Below are 17,467 nucleotides of genomic sequence, written 5' to 3' on the forward strand. Positions count from 1 at the left end.
CTGTCCAAAGTTCATGGTCTATCCTGTTGTATCACATATTAATATGCTATTTATAAATCTCCTGTGGAGGAGGAGCACAGGGCAGTCCGTCCGCTGGAATAGAATTTATAAGGTAATTTCAGAGTGATTAAAAGTCTTATCAGTAAAAATCTAGTTGGGTTCAAAATAAATAGTCACTCGGGAGCCCCCCCGCGCGGATTTACACCCCAAGTCCAGGCCTCCACCGGTCCCTCCGCACGGAGCATCCGCCTCGGCCAGCAGGAACCATCTCCGCCGCAATCCCCCCCGGCTGCGAGGTTTGTCCCCACTGGGGTCCCCTCTGTCAGGACACCCCCCCCACGCCCTCCCGCTGCCCCCGCCTTGCAGATACCACCCGCGGCGGCTCCACAGCGCGCCGCCCGCTTCCCCAGCCCCGGCCGCACTCGGAGGCTGCCCACCGACCCAAAGGACGCCTAGGGGGCGCCCCGGCCGGGTGTCCCGGGGCCCCGCGAACGCAGGAACAGAATGACGGAGATGACGAAAGAGCTGACGCCACGGCGCCAGGCCGTGGCCGCCGCCTGGGCCCGCCACCGCCACCGCCGCCCCGCCCGCGCAGGTCGCCAGGCGCTCCTGGTCGCCGGTCCCGCGGGGCCAGCCCGCCGCAGACCCCGCCCCACTCCGCCCGGCTCCGCCCCGACCCGGCCCGCCCCGCGGCTGGCCGCGCCAGGGTTCCCCCGGCGCCCGCCCCCGCGCGCCCTGCGCCTCTAGCCTTCCCTCTTCGCCTTCCAGCCTGGCAGGCCTTTCGCGAACATGGCGCTTGTCCCGTGCCAGGTGCTGCGGGTGGCGATCCTGCTGTCCTACTGCTCTATCCTGTGCAACTACAAGGCCATCGAAATGCCCTCGCATCAGACCTACGGCGGGAGCTGGAAATTCCTGACGTTCATTGATCTGGTAAGGCCTTCCGCTCCCCTCCCGCGTCCGCCCTGCACCCCGAGTTGGTGTGTGTAGGGGGGGGTGGGGTGGGTGCGCGGGCACCTGCGCGCGCGCGCGCCCCTCCAGCCTCCACCGGTGTGCTCGCCTCTCCCTCAGTACTTGCGCATAAAGGCCTGGCTGCCCCCGTAGCAGCACCTCTGAACCACCCCTTACGTGGTAGCTGGGGCACGAATGGAAGTGGGCACAGCCAGGTGGTGGGCTCTTTGGAGGGGAACACAGACCTGCTTCTAAGAGGTGACACGGAAGGAGTCTCAACTTAACAAATGGATCAGACGACCTTGATCTGGAGTGGCCTCAGACCCATTCGCCTGCAGCGTGCTTTCCAGAGCACCCACCGTGGGATCAAGTTGCAGCAACTGAAGGAAACTGGGTATTGTCGAATTACTTGGAGCTCCTCTGAAAGGATCAAAATCCTCATAAAGAAGAGAAAGCCCCTAATAAAGTTGTCTCCTTTGCATCTGTTTTCTTGCCCATTGTCAGTAATTTACTTCTAACCTTTCTCCCAGAAACATTAGGTGAGAGGTTTTCAAAATGCGTTACCAGTATGTCTTTACACTCCTATTTCCAACTGAGTTTTCAGTAGTTTGCATAAGCAGCCCTGTTGGCACAACAGGATAGCCTTGGCAGTTGCAGTTTTTTGTTTTTTGTGTTTTTTGTTTTTTGTTTTTTTAAAAAAAGTTTATCTACTTCTGGTACTAAAAAAGTTCAGAGCATCAGAATATGAGCATTAGGCCCAATTATGACATGGGGTGAAATCTAGGAGTTTAAAGGGGAAAGGCGACTAATTTAGACTTGGTGAAACACACTCAACAATGACCAAATATGGGTAGAGGGTTAAACAAATCAAGGAGTTCCAAGGACTAGAGATAATGTAGAAACAAATCCTGGGACAGCACAACTGCCCATCCAAGATTATACACAAGGTTGGCAGATAAGCAAGGTTATAATCTCTAATCGTTGACCCTCCCTTTTGATGAGGAGAACATGATACCTGTGTTAAGGTATTTCCAGAGGCTTAGGATCCCTCAAAGAAATGCAGTCAGAGGGCCTTTTTTTTTTTTAAGAAACACCACTTCATATTTGTTTCACGTTAGATACTTTCAAAGAAGAATTTAAGCACTTTTTCTCAGCAGTTTCCAAACCATGTACATGCCTTTGGTCTCCAAGACTTCCCAGGGCATAGAGGGTTTCAAGGTTTCAGTTTTCAGATTCTCAGCTTCTCTTCCTCGAAACTGATCTGCCTCTGAACATGGATAATGCCTGTCAGTTCTCCTTCCTTTTTCCTCATTCATCCAAGGGGTGAGCACATGACAAGGCTCTGTGCTGTATTTATCTGTTCCTTTTAGCATTCAGAATACAGACTGTCACCAGGACTATTTTCACATTTGACTGAAAAAAACGAAGTCAGGCTTATTTTGACAGAAAGTCTTATTGGGTTGATTGGCTTGTCAATGAGAGTGGGCTCTGCCAATTATGGGATAGAGCAGACATTTTCCATAGATTGAGTGAAATCTGCAGCCCTGAGGTTCTGATAAATATGTATCAGAGCATTTGAAATCATGTTCCTTTTTCAAGTGTTTAAACTTCTGTGAAAAATGTTTAGATGTTATTTAAAAATATGTGCATAGATTTTCGGAATTCTTTCAGAGGCTATGCAAATAAAATTCCTCTTGGATCCCTCCCTTTTCCCATTCCTTAATCAGATCTCACTTAGAGCTGGCCCACTTTGGTGTCACCAAGGAGCAGTGCTGAGCTGAAGTATTGTTGGAGACCCTACCAGGACCATGGGAGCTATGGATAGTTTTCAGAAGCACCTTTGTATTAGGAACAGTTTTAGGGGAGTGAGGGTGGAGGACAGCAGGTGAGAGGGGTAGAAATTGGGGTATCCATTAACCTGTGAGAGATGACGACTTCTCACGTTGGGCATTGCTTACTGTGTGTTAAATAACAAGGCTCTCAAGAAACAATATACTTCCCATAACCTTTGTATGACATGATAGCACAGTAGAGGCGATTTGACTCTGCGGAAACTGCCATACAGTTTCTATTTTAGAATTTGATGACGGGATGTGCCTGCTTTAAGTATTTAATCACCACAAACATACTTTTATCTCCTAGAATTCAGGCCATAAATTCAAACTTGATTCCGTTTGTTTCATATTTAGATTCAGTTTTTGTAGGGCCTTTAGCCTATTCAGACTTTTTACTTTCTGTGACTTCTGATTGAAACCTAATAATTATCTTTAATCAAGAGTTCCTATGAGAAGGTCTGTCTAGACTGTATTCATAAAAACATTCATGCAAAGTGTTATTCTTTTAATGATTAGAGATTTAGTTTTTAGAGCTTATGCACTGTAAAGTTGTTGAAATAGTCTCCTGCACGGTCCTTAGTAATGACATGGAAAAATTCGGCTACTCTAATATACCTGACTTCTCATTTTTTTGCATGTTTAAAATAATCTTGATTACTTAGTGCCTTGGACAGTTTTAATGATTCTAAGCTCATTGGAGCAATTTTGGATGAGGGTTTAGCTTCTAAAACTTTAGTGAGAAAGCCCTTTTTCTAGCCAACTTGGACTGCAGAGTCAGGAATTATCCTGGTGGCCACAGTCTGATTCCATGGTCCACCTCATCAGTTTACCAGAACGTCAATCAGGAGTCTCAGGCCACTTGTATCCGGGACCAGTTGGTTCTGGGGCAGTGGCCATTTCGGCTATATCCATATCTTACACTGAGGGTCAGAGTCATTGCAATAGAATCAGATTTCATGGTTAAAACCTGAAACACAAGTTTTTACTATCAGTAATCCTACCCTGTTCTTCCCCTAAGAACTTCTAGCATTGAAAAAACTGTAAGAGAACTCAAGTGTTTCGAAAATTCAAGTTAGTAAATAGAAATGGAACCCTGTCTTGGTGTGTTAAGCAGACCAATGAGCCCTCAAAGATGGCTACATCTTAATCCTTTCGTACCTGTGAGTGTATTAGGTTACACAAAAAAGGAAATTAAGGTTGCTAGGCAGCTGACCTTAAAATAGGGAAGTTATCCCAGATCATCCATGTGACCCAATATAATCACAGAGGTTCTTAAAATGGAAGGAGGCAGAAGGGAAGAGTTGGTTGGAAGAAGATGTGACTGGAAGAAAATCACAGAGAGACACAACTTTGCTGGGTTGGAAGGTGAAGGAAGGGGCCAAGAGCCAAGGAATGTGGGAGGTGTGTAGAAGCCAGAAAGAACAGAAAGTAAATTCTTCTCTAAAGCCTTGAGTAGAAACCAAGTCCTGCTGATGTCTTGATTTAGCCCAGTGAGACCCACTTGGGATTGTGACCTCCAGAATTATAAAATAATGAATCTGTACTGTTTAAGTCACTAAATTTATGGTAATTTGTTATAGCTGCAATAGAAAACTAGTATACCTGGTTTTAAATCCTCCGACCCAGAAAGAAACTTAAATGTTGTCATACTTATGCAATGACTCAGCTAGTTCTTTATGTATATTAGATAACTGGTTAATTTTAGCTTTAGCTTTAACCAAAATATAGGTTTTTGCCTACTGCATCCATGAAACTATGCAGAGGAGACATAACAATGGGCACTATGAGAATCTATAAAAACTGAACAACATGGGGAAAACTAGATCTTTTCTTTACTGTGAAGTATTTTAGAATCTATCGTTATGCAATAGGCCATGTCAGGAGAAGGAATACTCTCTTAACCGAAATAAGACAGAAAGACAGAAAATCTATATGAACTAACGTTTAAATAGCTCCTTAACCAGTATCACAGCTGATGAATTTTCTTGAAATGATGCAGATTCATTCACTTATTTGCTGATTAAAGGATAATTCCCCAACTTATACAGTGATTGCTCCCAAAGATAGTAAAAATGAAGAATCGGAATAAAACCAGAATAAATAAATTAAAAGAAAAAGGCAATTGTATGTTGAGACCTCAATGTAGTGCGGGAGTGCAATAGGTGTTTAGTAAACATTTGAATAAACAGAAACTTTCCAAATATTCAATGAATTTTCTTGTCCTATTTCCTCCTAAAACATTCAGAATAAGAGGGATTTTTGAAACATACCAACCATAATTTTCTTTAAATGTCTATGGTGCAATGTCTAACACATCAATCAGAATCAACTTCTCTGAAAAACATGAGCTGGACATTTGTTATATAAAAAAGTAAATTAATATTGATACCGAATTTAAGACCTTTTGATTTTTAAAGACTGATACAGAAATAGGCTATCCCATTGGCTCAAATTTGTAGTGTTCACCATTGTGAGGGTTCTAGTGACCTAGGTCTCCGACATATTTATTGCTTGTCTTGTCCTAACTTTTCCTTCATGCATGGGCAGAGCACTGTTTAGACCCCGCCTCCTCCAAATGCGGTCTGAGGGCCAGTAGAAGTGACCTTATCTGGGAGCCCGTTAGAACTATGGAACCTCGGGCTCTACTCCAGACCTTCTGAGCAGAATCCACACTTTTAGTAAGATCATTATGTGACTGCTTGGCATGTTCTAGTTTGGTAAATGCTGCTCTAGGCCACACTGGTTTTGTATTATGACTTAACATGGAATAACTTGTAGGTTGCAGTCTCAGCATTATTTCTGCCCACTATATTTAAAGTATATTTAAACATATTTCGAAACATATTTAAAGTGACTTCCACTGTGGCATAATTAAAAACATGTTGTAAAAAAATTACAACTTAAAAATAAAAGAGAAATATGTATTAAGTACTAGGGAGAGGTTATTTATTGAAATTGAAAAACAAATTTAGGTAATCTTCAGGGCAACCAAGGGAAAAAAGAATACATACTTGATTGTGTTGTCCTTAGCATTGGAATAAAGGAAGCATAGCAATTTATCAGGAAAAATAGAGTGGTTCTTTCCAGGCACTGACTTTTCAGGGTTATTTATCCCTCAGACTGTTTTATAAAGGACATTGGGTAGTGTTGTAAATAATGCCTTTGATTGATTTTTAGCACAATATATAGAAATATTCATAAAGCTATGTTTCTTACATTGTGATTTTTATGAAAGCCAAAAAACGTGGTCTTATATTTTGACTGGGTGAAGGCATTTTTGTAGAGGTTTAAAGTAATATAATCTAGGTATTTATTTTTGTTATCTAAATCCTTATTGCAAAAGAATTTAAGGAAATCACAGAGGGAGCAGGATAAATAAGAGCTCAGATGTTGAAAAGCTTGGGGTATTCAAAGAGCAGGAAATGGTCAAATATACCTGGGGGATACATTTTTTTGCTTTTAGACATGCTAGGAATTTTTGACATTTAAAAAAAATGTTGAAGAGAATAAATTGCATAAGTATACTGACTGAAGCATTTAAATTTGTCTTATATTTACTTATGTAGCTGTAATAAAATATTCTTGACTCTAGTTCATGGCTTAATTTTAAATAGGAAATAAAATATCTTAAGAGGAGATTCTATGTATCATTATGTAACTATGGTACTTTGTTTTGCTAGTCATGTGAAGGCCAGTAGTTCATTGAGTACTCTGAACAAAATTAGGTGGGTTTTTTGTTTGTTTGTTTTGTTTTATTTGGATACACAAAGAGGGTGAAACTGCACATTTTTTTTCCCAGTAGAATTAGACTTGACCCTAAAATGTGCACATAAGCTTTAAGGATGAAATAACGCTTTTTTTCTAACCCAAGGGAAGCATTATGAGTATAATACTTCACATAGAATCCACTTCACCCTCTTTGAAAATGTTTCTTTTGGATTAGACATAAAAAAGGGGCCTGGTTTTGTTAGAGTGGGGAAAATAGTTGATGATATAATCACCTATTCCCTTTCTTATTTGCAAATGTTATTGAAATTACAGAAAGTCATCTGACCACTAGTTGAGGTCACTTTTTTCCCCATCCCCGCCATCCTTCATGTCTGGTATAACATTTAGCAAAATTGGTAGCTACTCTTGAGGGTTTTCATTTGTTTCTCTGTGCTCCCCTGAAATGTCATATGTTTCTGTGGAAGTGTGAACAATAGTACAATTTTCCATATTGAATCAGATGTTCCTGTGATTCAAGTATATTTGGAAAAATCTTATTGCTTCAGATTCCATAACAACATAGCGTTCTTTTGTGTCTGCAGCCCATGGCCAGACAGTTAAAGGGCCCATTTCTCACCTGGGGGGTGGTCCTGCCAGGTACCGTGAGCACAGAGAACTCTCTGAACGTGAAAGACCTCTTGATGGGATCTGTTGTGGGATGGAGCAAGATATGGAAGGTAGTTTTGATATGCTAGATCAAGATATGCTAATCTAGAACAACCAGAGAAATTGCTTGAATTTGCAAAGTGGCAAGAATTGCTATCATTCGGAAGCTTGAGAAAATGGAATGTGTTCATTACAGGGCTTTAGAAGTGTGGAATTCTAAAAAGTCAGTTTGACAACGATCTAGCCCCTTAAGTATTGACATATTTAGACATGTCAGGCCGTGTTATAATTTAAAATTTTAATATCAAAAACAACACATAGAATTATACAAAATTTGTACAATACAGAAAGCCATTGGGAAGGAAATATATTCCATTTTAATGATCTCTGATTTTCTGTGCATCTTAGTATTTTAGGGCTTCAAGATGGTATTTATTTATTTTTATTTTTAAAATTTTTTTTAAATTTTTTTATATTTTTTATATTTTATATTTTATATTTATATTTTATATATATATTTTATATTTTATATTTATTTTGTTATATTTTTTTATTTGAGAGAAAGAGAGGACAAGCTAGGGGTGGAGGGAGAGGGAAAGAGAGAATCTCAAGCAGACTTCACACTGAGTGCAGAAGCTGACACAGGGCTTGATCGTATGACCCCAAGATCATGACCTGAGCTGAAACTAAGAGTTGGATGCCTAACCGACTGAGACACCTTATCACCCCAAGATGGTATTTATTTCAGAGCTTTGCATATATACATACATAGAGAATCAGACAGCACAATATATGTATATGTATATGTATATATGTGTATGTACATGTATAGTCAGATTTCACAAAAAATTACATTCTTTGCAAAAAATTATTTTTAAATTATAGAGAAAAATATTTATCACTCAAGGATACCAATGTTAGTATTTTGGTATTTGCCTTTTGAGCTATATATATATATATTTTTTTTTTCCTTTAAAACAAAAGTTCAGTGTGTGCATATGGTTTGTATACATTTATTTTTTAAATTAACATACACCAAAATTCACTTTCGGGTGTACAATTCAGTGATATTTGACAGATGCATAGAATTCTGTAGCCACCACCATAATCACATAAAAATATTCTTTTATGCTGATTCCTTACAGTCAGACCCTTCTCTGGGACCACAGATTTGTTCCCTATTGCTATAGTTTCACATATACATAGAAAATATATATAAGGCATACCGTATGTAGCCTTTTGAGTCTGACTCTCTTCATTTAGCACATTTTAGATTCCTCCATGTTGTGTATGTTGGTGGTTTGTTCCATTTTATCGTTGAGTGGTATTTCATGGCATTGTGTACCACTTTGTTCATCGATTCATAAGTTAAAGTGCATTTAATTTTTTCTAGTTTGAGGTGATTATGAAAAAAGCTACTATAAACACTTACATACGTGTTTTTGTGTGAACATGAGTTTTCGTTGTTTTGAGTAGGTACCCAGGAGTGGAATTGTTTGGTTATATGGCAAGTATATGTTGGACTTGATAGAGACCACCAAACTGTCTTCCAGAGTGGATGTGCTGTGCTGCATTGCCATTAGCAATTCATGAGAGTTTCAGTTGCTCTGTGCCCTCATTATTGTGTAACATTGTCAGTCTTTCTTCTATTTTAATGATTCCAGCCCTTGTTTTTTTTTGGAGGGAGGGTGGTTTTGTTTTTTTTTTTAATAAAGATTTTACTTACTTATTTAAGAGAGGAGGGCATGAGGTGGAGGGGAGCAGAGGGAGAGGGAAAGGCAGACTCCCCGCTGAGTAGGCTGGGCCCACACAGGGCTCCATCCCAGGACCCTGGGATCATGACATGAGTCAAAGACTGACTCTTAACCCACTGAGCCACCCAGGCGCCCAGATTCCAGCCCCTCTCTAGTGGTATCTCACGGCATTTAATTTGCATTTTCCTCATGACTAATTATGTTAAGCATCTTTTACTGTGCATTTTTTTTTCATTTTTTTGAATTAAATTTATTTATTTTTTAAAATAAACATATACTGTATTTTTATCCCCAGGGGTACAGGTCTGTGAATCGCAAGGTTTACACATTTCACAGCACTCATCGTAGCACATACCTTCCCCCAATGTCCAATCCCCACCAGCCAGTCCCGTCCCACCTCCCTCCAGCAACCCTCACTCTGCTTTTTGAGATTGAGTCTTTTATGGTTTGTCTCCCTCCCAATCCCACCTTCTTTCATTTTTTCTTTTCCTACCCCCCAACCCCTCCACATTGCATCTCCACTTCCTCATATCAGGGAGATCATATGATAGTTGTCTTTCTCCGGTTGACTTATTTCACTAAGCATAATACCCTCTAGTTCCATCCACGTTGTCACAAATGGCAAGATTTCATTTTTTTTGATGGCTGCATAGTATTCCATTGTGTATATATACCCCATCTTCTTTATCCATTCATCTGTTGATGGACATCTAGGTTCTTTCCATAGTTTGGCTATTGTGGACACTGCTGCTGTAAACATTTGGGTGCGTGTGCCCCTTCGGACCACCAAGTTTGTATCTTTAGGATATATACCCAGTAGTGTAATCGCTGAGTCATAGGGTAGCTCTATTTTCAGTTTTTTGAGGAACCGCCACACTGTTTTCCAGAGTGATTGCACCAGCTTGCATTCCCATCAACAGTATAGGAGGGTTCCCCTCTCTCTGCATCCTCGCCAGCATCTGTCATTTCTTGACTTGTTAATTTTTGCCATTCTGACTGGTGTGAGGTGGTATCTCATTGAGGTTTTGATTTGTATTTCCCTGATGCCGAGTGATGTGGAGCATTTTTTCATGTGTCTGTTGGCCACCTGGATGTCTTCTTTGCAGAAATGTCTGTTCATGTCCTCTGACCAGTTCTTGATTGGATTATTTGTTCTTTGGGTGTTGGGTTTGCTAAGCTCTTTATAGATTTTGGATACTAGTCCTTTATCTGATATGTCATTTGCAAATATCTTCTCCCATTCTGTCAGTTGTCTTTTGGTTTTGTTAACTGTTTCCTTTGCTGTGCAAAAGCTTTTGATCTTGATGAAATCCCAATAGTTCATTTTTGCCCTTGCTTCTGTTGCCTTTGGCAATGTTCCTAGGAAGAAGTTGCTGCAGTTGAGATCAAAGAAGTTGCTGCCTGTGTTCTCCTCAAGGATTTTGATGGATTCCATTCTCACATTGAGGTCCTTCATCCATTTTGAGTCTATTTTCATTTGTGGTGTAAGGAAATAGTCCAATTTCATTTTTCTGCATGTGGCTGTCCAATTTCCCAGCACCATTTGTTGAAGAGGCTGTCTTTTTTCCATTGGACATTCCTTCCTGCTTTGTCGAAGATTAGTTGACCATAGAGTTGAGGGTCTATTTCTGGGCTCTCTATCCTGTTCCATTGATCTATGTGTCTGTTTTTATGCCAGTACCATACTGTCTTGATGATGACAGCTTTGTAATAGAGCTTGAAGTCTGGAATTGTGATGCCACCAACTTTGGCTTTCTTTTTCAATATTCCTTTGGCTATTCGAGGTCTTTTCTGGTTTCATATAAATTTTAGGATTGTTTGTTCTATTTCTTTGAAAAAAATGGATGGGATTTTGATAGGGATTACATTAAATGTGTAGATTGCTTTAGGTAGAATAGACATTTTCACAATATTTGTTTTTCCAATCCATGAACATGGAACATTTTTCCATTTCTTTGTGTCTTCCTCAATTTCTTTCATGAGTACTTTATAGTTTTCTGAGTACAGATTCTTTGCCTCTTTGGTTAGGTTTATTCCTAGGTATCTTATGGTTTTGGGTGCAATTGTAAATGGGACTGACTCCTTAATTTCTCTTTCTTCTGTCTTGTTGTTAGTGTAAAGAAATGCAACATTTCTGTGCATTGATTTTATATCCTGACACTTTACTGAATTCCTGTACAAGTTCTAGCAGTTTTGGAGTGGAGCCTTTTGGGTTTTCCACATATAGTATCATATCATCTAGAAGAGTGATAGTTTGACTTCTTCTTTGCCGATTTGGATGCCTTTAATTTCTTTTTGTTGTCTGATTGCTGAGGCTAGGACTTCTAGTACTATGTTGAATAGCAGTGGTGATAATGGACATCCCTGCTGTGCTCCTGACCTTAGTGGAAAAGCTTTCAGTTTTTCTCCATTGAGAATGATATTTGTGGTGGGTTTTTCATAGATGGCTTTGATAATATTGAGGTATGTGCCCTCTATCCCCAAAATTTGAAGAGTTTTGATCAAGAAAGGATACGGCACTTTGTCAAATGCTTTTTCAGCATTTATTGAGAGTATCATATGGTTCTTGTTCTTTCTATTTTCAATGTGTTGTATCACATTGATTGATTTGCGGATGTTGAGCCAAACTTGCAGCCCTGGAATAAATCCCACTTGGTCGTGGTGAATAATCCTTTTAATGTACTGTTGGATCCTATTGGCCAGTATTTTGGTGAGAATTTTCACACCTGTGTTCATCAAGGATGTTCGTATGTAATTCTCTTTTTTGATGAGATCTTTGGTTTTGGGATCAAGGTGATGCTGGCCTCATAAAATGAGTTTGGAAGTTTTCCTTCCATTTCTATTTTTTGGAGTTTCAGGAGGATAGGAATTAATTCTTCTTTAAATGTTTGGTAGAATTCCCCTTGGAAGCCGTCTGGCCCTGGACTTTTGTTTGTTTGGAAATTTTTGATGACTGTTTCAATCTCCTTACTGGTTATGGGTCTGTTCAGGTTTTCTATTTCTTCCTGGTTCAGTTGTGGTAGTTTATATGTCTCTAGGAATGCATCCATTTCTTCCAGATTGTCAAATTTGTTGGCGTAGAGTCGCTCATAGTATGTTCTTATAGTTGTCTGTATTTCATTGGTGTTAGTTGTGATCTCTCCTCTTTCATTCACAATTTTATTTATTTGGGTCCTTTCTCTTTTCTTTTTGATAAGTCTGGCCAGGAGTTTGTCAATCTCATTAATTCTTTCAAAGAACCAGCTCCTAGTTTCGTTGATTTGTTCTATTTTTTTTTGGTTTCTATTTCATTGATTTCTGCTCTGATCTTTATGATTTGTCTTCTCCTGCTGGGTTTAGGGTTTCTTTCTTGTTCTTTCTCCAGCTCCTTTAAGTGTAGGGTTAGGTTGTGTACCTGAGACCTTTCTTGTTTCTTGAGAAAGGCTTGTACCGCTATATATTTTCCTCTCAGGACTGCCTTTGTTGTGTCCCACAGATTTTGAACCGTTGTGTTTTCATTATCATTTGTTTCCATGAATTTTTTCAATTCTTCTTTAATTTCCTGGTTGACCCATTCATTCTTTAGAAGGATGCTGTTTAGTCTCCATGTATTTGGGTTCTTTCCAAATTTCCTCTTATGATTGAGTTCTAGCTTCAGAGCATTGTGGTCTGAAAATATGCAGGGAATGATCCCAATCTTTTGATACCGGTTGAGACCTGATTTATGTCCCAGGATGTGATCTATTCTGGAGAATGTTCCATGTGCACTAGAGAAGAATGTATATTCTGTTGCTTTGGGATGGAATGTTCTGAATATATCTGTGATGTCCATCTGGTCCAGTGTGTCATTTAAGGCCTTTATTTCCTTGTTGACCTTTTGCTTAGATGGTCTGTCCATTTCAGTGAGGGGAGTGTTAAAGTCCCCTACTATTATTGTTTTATTGCCTATGTAGTTCTTTGATTTTGTTATTAATTGGTTTATATAGTTGGCTGCTCCCATGTTAGGGGCATAGATATTTAAAATTGTTAGGTCTTCTTTTTGGACAGACCCTTTGAGTATGATATAGTGTCCTTCCCCATCTCTTATTATAGTCTTTGGCTTAAAATCTAATTGATCTGATATAAGGATTGCCACCCCAGCTTTCTTCTGATGTCCATTAGCATGGTACATTGTTTTCCATCCCCTCACTTTAAATCTGGATGTGTCTTCGGGTCTAAAATGCGTTTCTTGTAGGTAGCATATTGATGGGTTTGGTTTTTTTTATCCATTCTGATACCCTGTGTCTTTTGATTGGGGCATTTAGCCCATTAACATTCAGGGTAACTACTGAGAGATATGAATTTAGTGCCATTGTACTGCCTGTAAGGTGACTGTTATTGTATATTGTCTCTGTTTCTTTCTGATCTACTACTTTTAGGGTCTCTCTTTGCTTAGAGGATTCCTTTCAATATTTCCTGTAGAGTTGGTTTGGTGTTTGCAAATTCTTTCAGTTTTTGTTTGTCCTGGAAGCTTTTTATCTCTCCTTCTATTTTCAATGATAGCCTAGCTGGATATAGTATTCTTGGCTGCATGTTTTTCTCGTTTAGTGCTCTGAATATATCATGCCAGTTCTTTCTGGCCTGCCAGGTCTCTGTGGATAGGTCCGCTGCCAATCTAATGTTTTTATCCTTGTATGTTACAGACTTCTTTTCCCAGGCTGCTTTCAGGATTTTCTCTTTGTCACTAAGACTTGTAAATTTTACTATCAGGTGACAAGGTGTGGACCTATTATTATTGATTTTTATTGATTTTGAGGGGCGTTCTTAGCAACTCCTGGATTTTGATGTTTGTTCCCTTCACCATATTAGGGAAATTCTCTCCAATAATTCTCTCCAATATACCTTCTGCTCCCCTCTCTCTTTTTTCTTCTTCTGGAATCCCAATTATTCTAATGTTGTGTCGTCTTATGGTGTCACTTATCTCTCAAATTCTGTCCTCGTGGTCCAGTATTTTTGTCTCTCCTTTGCTCAGCTTCTTTATTCTCTGTCATTTGGTCTTCTATGTCACTAATTCTTTCTTCTGCCTCATTTTTCCTAGCAGTAAGAGCTTCCATTTTTTATTGCACCTCATTAATAGCTTTTTTTATTTCAACTTGGTTAAATTTTAGTTCTTTTATTTCTCCAGAAAGGGCTTTCATCTCTCTGGAGAGGGTTTCTCTAATATCTTCTGTGCCTTTTTCGAGGCCAGCTAGAACCTTGAGAATCGTCATTCTGAACTCTAGATCTGTCATATTAGCAATGTCTGTATTGATTAGGTTCCCAGCCTTTGTTACTGCCTCTTGTCCATTTTTTTGTGGTGAGTTTTTCCGCCTTGTCATTTTGTCCAGATAAGATTTGCTTTCTCCTCCTCTGGAATTCCGCTGTTCTCCTTGGTGAGTGAAGTTGGTCTTGGCTGGGTTTCTTGTTGATCTTCTGGGGGAGGGGCCTGTTGTAGTGATTCTCAAATGTCTTTGCCCCAGGCGGAATTGCACCCCCCTTACCAGGGGCCGGGCTAAGTAATCCGCTCGGGTTTGCTTTCAGGAGCTTTTGTTCGCTGAGCACTTTCTGTAGAGTTCCGGAGGACGGGAATGAAGATGGCAGCCTCCCAGTCTCTGGCCCGGAGGAGCCGAGAGCTCCGGGTCCCGCTCCTCAGTGCACCCTCAAAGAAAAGCGCCCAACCGCCCCCGTCTCCCTGGCCTCTGGTCGCACTTGGAGGAAAGTGCTCAATCGGTTGCACTTGGAGTAAAGCGCCTAGTATCTTCCGTCTCCATGGCCTCTGGCCTCGCTCCACGCTCAACCCATCCTGCGACGGGTTCCAGGTAACCCCGAGCTAATAGCTCACTCCTCGGCTTTGTTGCTGTAGCCGGCTTCCCCGCTCTAATACCTGCAAGCTCTGCGACACTCAGACACCCCCGGTCCTTCTGTGACCCCGCGGGATATGGGGTTATGCTGACCCCGCGTGGGCTTCCCCCCCCCCCCCCGTTTCACCTCTGGAGTGATGTCCCTCCATGGAGCAGACTTTTAAAAGTCCTGATTTTGTGTTCCATTGTTCCGCCGCTTGCTGGGAGCTGGCCCCTCCTCCCACGGTCTATCTTCCTGTCACTTTGGATTCACTTCTCCGCAGGTCCTGCCTTTCAGAAAGTGATCTATTTTCTGTTTCTAGCATTGTTGCTCTTCTTCTCTTCGATTTCCCCTTGTATTTGTAGGTGTTTGCAATGGTTAGATAAGCTATCTAGCTGATTTCCTGCTACCTGATGTCGTCTCAGCCTGCTACTTCTCTGCCATCTTGACTCCTCCCCTATTTACTGTGCACTTATATAACATATGTGTATTGTCTTCAAAATGTCTGTTCAAATATTTTGCTCATTAAAAAAAATAGGTTGTCTTGTTACTTTTTAAGATTTGAGAGTTCTTGCATTTGCCAGATAAAAGTTCTCTGCCAAATATGTGATTGGTAAACTTTTTTTCCCTGTCTGTGAGGTATCTTTGCATTTTATTAGTAGTGCCTTCTGCAGAACCAAATTTATCATTTTGATGACATTTAATTAATTAATTTTTTCTTTTATGGAACATGACTTTGATCTTTATCTATGAACTTTTTACTTAACCCAAGTTCATAAAGAATTTCTCCTCTATTCCCCTCTAGAAGTTTTATAGTTTTAGATTGTTACATTTAGGCCTATAATCTACCTGGACTTAGTTTTTTGGATATGGTGTTAGCTAAGTGTTGAGCTGAGTCCCCATCCCCCCTCTTCCCTGCCTTTTTTTTGTAAATGGGTGTACAGTTGTTCCAGGACCATTTCTTGAAAAGGCTGTCCTTTCACCACTGAATTGCCTTTTCAACTTTGTCACAAATCAGTTTGACTACATTGTAGGTCTATTTCTGCTGTATGTGTTTGTCTGTTCACAAGTATCAAACTATATTGATTATTACAATTTATTGTGAGTCTTGAAAGCACGTCGTGTGAGTCCTCCAATTTTGTTCTTTTCCAAAATTTGTGGAGGCTATTCTAATTACTTCATGGAATACTCTTTCAGTGTCTATGAATAATCCTGCTGGAATGTTTGAGAGGAATTTCACTGAATCTAGAGAACAGTTAAAGGAAAATTATCATCTTAACAATATTTACTCTTCTAGCTCATGCACATAAATATTTCCCCATTTATTTAGGTGTTTGATTTCTTTCATCAGTGTTTTGCAGTTTTCAGAATATGGGTCCTGCACATATTTTGTTAGATTTAGCCCTAAGTGTTTTATTTTTATTAGTGCTATTATAAATTGTACTTCAAAAATTATTCTTTCATTAAATTTTTTTTATTCAAGAATAATTAACTTACAGTGTTATATTAGTTTCAGGTGAACAGTATAATGATTCAACAATTCTATAAAATTCTTGTTGCTCACCAAGATAAGTGTACTTTTTTTTTTTTTTTTTTTTTGAGAGAGAGAGATCATGAGTAGGGGGTAAGTGTAGAGGGAGAAGCAGACTTCCTGTTGAGCAGGGAACCCAATGTGGGACTCAGTCCCAGGACCCCAGGATCATGACCTGAGCCAAAGGCAGATCCTTAATTGTCTGAGCCACCCAGGTGCCAAGATATGTGTACTCTTGATTCTTTTTATCTGTTTTCCCCATCCCCCGACTTCCCCTCTAGAAACCACCAGTTTGTTCTCCTTATTTAAAAGTATGCTTCTCTCTCTCTCTCTTTCTTTTTCTTTCTTGTTTTTTTTTTTTTGTTTTTTTTTTTTTTGGTTTGGTTTTTAAATTACATAAGAGTGAAATCATGTGGTATTTGCCTTTGGCTGACTGACTTATTTCACTTAGCACAATACTCTCTAGGTCCATCCATGTTATTACAAATGGCAATTAAATCTTTTTTATGTAACCGAAATTTTTACTGAGACAATTATAGATTAATATCAGTTGTAAGAAATAACACAGAGAGATCTGTGTAGGCTGTACTCAGTTTCCCCCAATAGTGACATCTTACACAACTGTAGTATATCACAACCAGGATATTGTCATTTAAACAGTCAAGATATGGAACAGTTCCCTCACTGCAAAGACCCCTTATTTAGCCCTTTTATAGCCATATCCACTTTCTTCCTCTACCCTATCCCCAACTCCATTAATTTATTCCCTCTTCTTATGATTTTGTCATTTCAAGAATCTTATATAAATGAAATGATGTACATATGACTTTTAGAACGGGCTTTTTTCACTCAGAATAATTCTCTGGAGATACATCCAAATTGTTACATGTGTCAGTAGTTTGTTCCTTTTTATCACTGAATAGTATTTCATGGTATGAGTGTATTACAGTTTAACTAGTCACCCACTAAAGGACATCTGGATTGTTTCCAGTTTTGAACTATTATGAATAAAACTGCTACTAACATTTATGTACAGGTATTTGTGTGAACATAAGTTTTCATTTCTCTGGCATAAATATTCAAGAAGGCAGTAGCTAGATTGTGTGGTGCTTGCAAACTTAGTTTTCAAAGAAACTGCCCAGGACAACATAGTGGCTGCACTGTTTTTCATTTCACATTAGCAATGT

General features: G+C 39.8%; 1 protein-coding gene across 7 annotated transcripts in view; it reads left to right on the plus strand.

Annotated features, from left to right (window-relative positions):
• Positions 1-679: 679 nt before the first annotated feature.
• AIG1 (androgen induced 1) overlaps positions 680-17,467 on the plus strand; it is a 252,002-nt gene continuing 235,214 nt past the window's right edge. For 6 of the 7 annotated variants that reach the window (XM_032873070.1, XM_032873066.1, XM_032873069.1 and 3 more), the window contains exon 1: positions 680-930. In XM_032873070.1, the coding sequence (XP_032728961.1) occupies positions 790-930 (141 nt within the window). In that variant the 5' untranslated portion in view covers positions 680-789. Of the gene's footprint in view, positions 931-1,068; positions 1,435-17,467 lie in introns of those variants that run through there. The other variant, XM_032873072.1, reaches the window with a different exon arrangement.

Source organism: Lontra canadensis, unplaced genomic scaffold (genome assembly GCF_010015895.1).
Source record: "Lontra canadensis isolate GAN:19392208 unplaced genomic scaffold, GSC_riverotter_1.0 scaffold47, whole genome shotgun sequence".
NCBI lineage: Eukaryota > Metazoa > Chordata > Mammalia > Carnivora > Mustelidae > Lontra > Lontra canadensis.